Source organism: Zea mays, chromosome 1 (assembly GCF_902167145.1).
Source record: "Zea mays cultivar B73 chromosome 1, Zm-B73-REFERENCE-NAM-5.0, whole genome shotgun sequence".
NCBI classification, from domain to species: Eukaryota; Viridiplantae; Streptophyta; class Magnoliopsida; order Poales; family Poaceae; genus Zea; species Zea mays.
Genome location: NC_050096.1, coordinates 10,196,924 through 10,202,609, shown reverse-complemented (window position 1 = coordinate 10,202,609; position 5,686 = coordinate 10,196,924). Strand labels below are relative to the sequence as shown.

The 5,686-nt window shown below is 44.4% G+C and overlaps 1 protein-coding gene across 1 annotated transcript; it reads right to left on the bottom strand.

Moving 5' to 3' along the window:
- Window positions 1–1,136: 1,136 nt before the first annotated feature.
- Window positions 1,137–5,435, bottom strand: LOC103631716 (pheophorbide a oxygenase, chloroplastic). The gene is made up of 7 exons (NM_001365161.1): window positions 4,803–5,435; window positions 4,478–4,713; window positions 4,263–4,389; window positions 2,951–3,087; window positions 2,679–2,838; window positions 2,170–2,448; window positions 1,137–1,644 (listed from the first exon to the last, which is right to left on the bottom strand). The coding sequence occupies exons 1-7, from the start codon at window positions 5,169–5,171 to the stop codon at window positions 1,390–1,392; spliced, it is 1,563 nt and encodes a 520-aa protein (NP_001352090.1). The 5' UTR covers window positions 5,172–5,435; the 3' UTR covers window positions 1,137–1,389.
- Between the last annotated feature and the right edge of the window lie 251 nt (window positions 5,436–5,686).

The following is a 5,686-nucleotide window of genomic DNA, read 5'->3' as shown; positions in this document are numbered from 1 at the left end:
ATTACTAAATATAAGAACTTTTAGCTTTTCTATGTTTAATATTTTTTATATTGATTATAATTTAAAATAAAGAGGGTGGTATTTGTTTAATATGCTGAATGTTAGTATGTTTTTTATATAGATTCACTTAGGTTTTGAATTTTTTAACTAAAGTAGTTCGAGCAGGAAGCTAGTGCCATCAGCAGTGAATGCATATGGGTAAATTAAACAGAAAAAGGAGACAGTACTCAGCCGTCAGCCACATAAGCCACATATAATAAAACAACACACCGCTACTCAGTGGCCTAAATTTTTTTAAGCTTTTACAACCGGCACAAGCCATCATTTCAGGGGGGGTGTCTGTGTGCCAAGCTTCTCAAGAAACCGCTCCAAAAACCATATCGCTGACACGCACGCATGTTGCACGTTAGATCGCCATCGCGTGTCTTGGAGGGTAGAATCCGCACCCATCGCATTTGACCGACATGCGTCCCAGACAGCAGACGGTGCCACGGGAAGATCACCGTTCGACCCCGTATAAGAGGGGTCGGCGCTAACAATCACGGCGCCGATCCCCTGCCACGTAGATGCCAGAGAGGACTTTTATTTTGGCGTCAAGACATGTAACATCGGCGTCAATAATAACGGCGTCGAGGTAAGAGTCTATTTCTTGAATTCAAAGCAGAAAACGTGTAGTTATGAAAATCTTTCGTAAAAAGGGTCAAAAGGCAAAAAAAAAAGTTGGCCGAAATACCTATGACAAGTTAGATTATACAAACATCAGGTTAGACAAAATGGCACTTAGTAAAAAATTTAGGGAGGCAAAACTGAAACAAACGATTTTGCTCACTCATGTTTTGCCTAGCATTTTATTAGAAAAGACAACTGGTTGAATATGATGGGTTTCTTTTCTGCTTGGCCAAATTTTAGCCTCAAATCAAACAAAGTTCATGTTTCCTAGAAATGGATACAATTTGGCTTGGCTCATTACTTGGGTCACAAACCAAAGGCTCACCATTACAGAAGATTCTGACCAGACACTGTATTGAAATAGTTTCACATGCCATCTTCGTGCCCAGCTCTAACTGCTCAGAGCCAGAGAATGGCATGATCACATCAGAATGTTCCCTGCAACTATAGGCGCAATTGAGAACTTCCATTTGAAAAATGGCATTTTACATGCTAAAAGGATCTGGAGACAATTTTAATCCAATAGATAATAACATAAAAACTATATTTTCGCACTGCATCGGCTACAGTTGAGTGCATACACTATACAAAATACATATGTGAGCAATATGACCTATACCCGGCAAAAAGTTACTTTCCCTACCTAGACGCCTAGAGCCCTAGACTACAGACACGACTCGCGAGCGAGTGATGTCGACACAACAGATCCTCACGAATCTTTCAATCAATGTCAGCATGCACGTAATCCACGAATACAAAATTCTTCTGGAGCTCATGGAATGCGTATGCTATAGCGGCACTGACCAAAGCAGCCGCACCGATCAATAGCCTGAGCTGAACATCTGGAGGAATACCAGCGGCAGCACAGCAAACTACTGTCGCTCCCATGAATACCTTCTGCAGATTCTGGAAAGCATTATATGCTCCTTTGCAAGACGAGCATTTCAACGTGTGCTGCTCGTATCTGTCTAGCATCTGCATAACACAAAGTCAATCATAAGAATACATGAGTTACTGGAACGCAGAAACACAGCTGATGAAGGTTTACGTGTGACTACTTCAAGATACTGTTTCCAGATCCAGTCGGTAGAAGGTGAACTTCGCTGTCAGTTAAGTAACTATTCTCAAATGCCTAGCAGTGAGAGTGGTTCGACGCTACTATCTTTCCAAATATTTCATTGAATTTGTCCCTTTGTGATACTAAGCACTTAAGCAGGTTGCTGTAAATACATTAGTTCATATGACAACTGATAATGTAAAACAAAAATTTGTGTGTCATAGAAACCAAGTGTACAAACAATGAAGACGTGATAATACGTTCTGCTCAGAAAGGGAAAAATCGAGTAAAAAGGATAACTGTAATAACTTACCAATGCATCGAGTATTAAGAATGTAAGCAAAACAGATCTTTGACCACCAAAAAGGTTGTCATATTCAGATATTTTATGTCTGAAGCAAATATTATACTGAAACTTTTTTGGTGACCCAGATGGCTTTTACCTCGCGCTTTGAAAGGACGGTGGAAGGCAATGCTTCTTGTGTAGGATTTCCAAACCACTCCGGCTGGCTATTGCCAAATTTCCTTAGCCACGTGCGGAATGCTAAAACAAATCGATCAGCTTGTGTGGGCGTGAATGTGATCTTTGTGTACTGCTGATTAATATCCGTAGAAGACTCCTTGGTTGCAGCTAGGAAAATCTTCTCCTGGCCTTGAAGAACGATCATATCGCCATCATAGACCAAATTTGAAGTCCAATGTTCATACCATCGAGGAACAAGCTACACCAAGAGAAAGAAGCTATCAACATTTGACTGTACACATATAAATTCAAACATGACCAAGTAATAAACTCTGCCAATAATATATGCCTACAGTAGGGACTAGGGACCTTTGCCTTGTTTCCCACAAAAACGCGAGAACAAGTTCGTTTTAGCAGTTAAAAGATTATGTTGACAAAACAAATAGGAAAACAAAGCTTAAGTAAAGGAAACACTAAACACACATGTACCTGCCACCATGCTTTTCCTGGCATTGTGAACTGGAAAAAGTTTCGAGCGCTACAGACAATAGAACGAGTCTTCCCTGGGGCCATTGGAATGTTGAAAGAGCAAATCCATATGACCCATTTCTGGTCGCCAAAAATGGGTAACTTTGTGTCTATCTCTATTCTGTACAAGCCAGTTAACAGAAGTTCAGAACCGTATAACGACTGAATTGCTTAAGTGGTAAATAAGAATCACTCCACACTCAAAGATGACCAGGTACTTTTCTGAAACTTACTTGTTTAATGCATAACAAGGGGCCTCAAAAGTTGCAGTAATGCGAGGATTACCAGAATTTGCTCCTGAGTAACCCCAGGCACCACTTGATTCCATCCTGAATGTCAAAGGCCTGGCTCTATCTCTTCGTCCAGTAACCTGTGAAGAGTTAAAATCTGAAACATGAGTGGATTTGCTGAAACCATGTATCCCGAGAAAATAAAGCATTTTGTTTGTCTATGCTGCCGGCACAAGTTCATGACACACAGATAGCACAATTAACTCAGCCAGTCATTTATAGGGTTTGGTTTGAGGAGCCACTCCATTCTAAATGTGGTGATGCATCATGAGTCAATTCCTTAAATTTGGTTGAATGACCCCATTCTTCATACTAGTACTAACTACTAGTCTGAGGAATGATGTGATAATGCACTGACCAACCTACTCCATTCAACAAACCAAACAAAGAAAAGAGGAATGAGTGGGTGAACTAACTAATCCCTCAAACCAAACACCCTATTAATGCCTGTTCAGACTAAGCAAGTAGCGTAAGTAAAAAAGAATAAAACTATGATGCAAAAATATATATGGGTGCATCCACAGTTAAGATCTAACAGTTAGGGTTTGGTTCCTTTAGTCCAGGGACGAAAGTTTAGTTAGAAGACTAAAATTTAGTCCCTACCCTGTTTGGTTCTAAAAACTATAAGTATTCAAAACACATTAAATGAATCATAAGAAGACCAAAATACTCCTTAACATCCTCCCGCCATTAGTGCAACTGAAATGAAGGAGGGCCAAAAAGTGGATTTTTATGGTTTAGCCCCTTAGAGTCATCCCTTGAGGGACTAGAGACTAGAACAGTTTAGTCCTTGTTTTAGTCCCACCGTTTGTCAATTTATGGACTAAATGGGACTAAAATGGAGGCACTGATATTTAATCCCTCAAACCAAACGGGACCTTAGTTAAACTTGCACGCTGGCAATCAGAAACGATAAGAGGCCAGACTCAGACCATTCAGCCCTTTTGCCCATTATAAGTCATTTCTGAGGAATTTCAATGCAGCATAAGTAAAAAAGAATAAAACTATGATGCAAAAAAAATATATGGGTACATCCACAGTTAAGATCTAACAGTTAGTTAAACTTGCACACTGGCAATCAGAAACGATAAGAGGCCTACACAATTAAACAGTATTGAGGTGGTGATTTTTTAGCAAACTACACAAATTGGTTGCAACAAAACATCTTTCCTCGAATCACCAACTTTCAACTGAAAAATACTATCATGGTGCTTAAGTGTGGCAAGCAACTAAGCTTTCTCACTGTACCAAGTACCTTGTGGTGAGCAAATTCTATATGGGACGGATCAGAGACGTTCTCCATCAACGTATCATAACCATAGAACAAGTCCCTCTGGATTGTCACCGTGGAGAAGGCCGGGTCCTCAAATTCTTTCGGCAACCTGAAACCAAACAAGATCGAATTCAGACACCGAAATGCAAAACTGAATCCAACCAATTAGCCGCAGTCCAAAGTCTGACTCTACGCACATTGGAGGCTTGGTGGCGGCCGCTTTCTCCCACCCATTCTCATCGGGCCACACGAAGAGCAGCCCCTGGGAGACGAGGGTGGGGAACTTGATCGCGCACGCCTTCGGTGACCGCACCGCACGGGCCTCAGGACCCTCGGGCATGGCCTGGGGGATCTTGGTGCAGGCGCCGGAGCCATCGAATGACCATCCGTGATACGAGCACTGCAAGCACCCCGTCTCATCGATCCTGCCCTCCTGCACATGCCCAGACCAAAATTAGCCGAAACGAGGAAGAGATCCGGTAGGACACGGATGAGGCGAGGAAGGGATGCGGGTCGCCGTACCGAGAGCGGGGCAAGGCGGTGGGGGCAGCGGTCGTCGAGCGCGACCCACTCGCCGGACTTGGGTTCCTTCCAGATGACGAGGTCGCGGTTGAGGAGCTGGAACGGGGTGGGGCGGCTGGGGTCGAGGTCCTCGACGAGGGAGACCGGGTACCAGTGATCCCTCCACGAGAACTTCTCGCCGGACTCGGGCGCCGACGTGCTCGGCTCCGCCTGCTCCGCCGCTTCCCCTGGGACGGACGTCGGCGCCGCCACGCGGAGGCGGGTCCGAGAACGACCGCCCACGCGGAGGCGGCCTCCAGCCAGCGGCACGGCGAGCGAGGGGAGCCGCGGCGTCACCAGGAGCGACAGGGCTGGGATTGTCGCGCGCATATTCTCCCCGCACGTGTCGACGTGAAGTGAAGTGAAGAGGTTTTGGCTTTCGCGTTGGGAATTCTTCGCCGCGCTGGCTATATGCTTGGCGGCCGGAGTCGGTGGTTGGAACGGTGCAGATCTTCTAGACTGGGCAAGAACAGAGTTCTGCCACGGCAACGGGGAGAAACCTGGTTTTGGCGCAAGAAAACCAGTGGACAAACAAGAAAATTCCGGGATTTTCCCACGCTGGGGAGTGAACGCGAGGGAAGAACTAGTAGGGCTGGGCAAAAAACCCGTAACCCGAAACCCAAACCTGGAATACCCGAACCCGAACCCGAAATACCCGAAACCCGAATTTTGTTTGGGAATTTCGGGTAGCAACTTGCAAAACCCGAAATTATTTCGGGTAATTCGGGTATCACAATCGGGTACCCGAAATACCCGAATTACCCGAACTTTCATGTGTCATGTACTCATGTCATGCTTAATAATTAATTTGTACATCTATAATTATGTGTAAGTGTGCATAACTT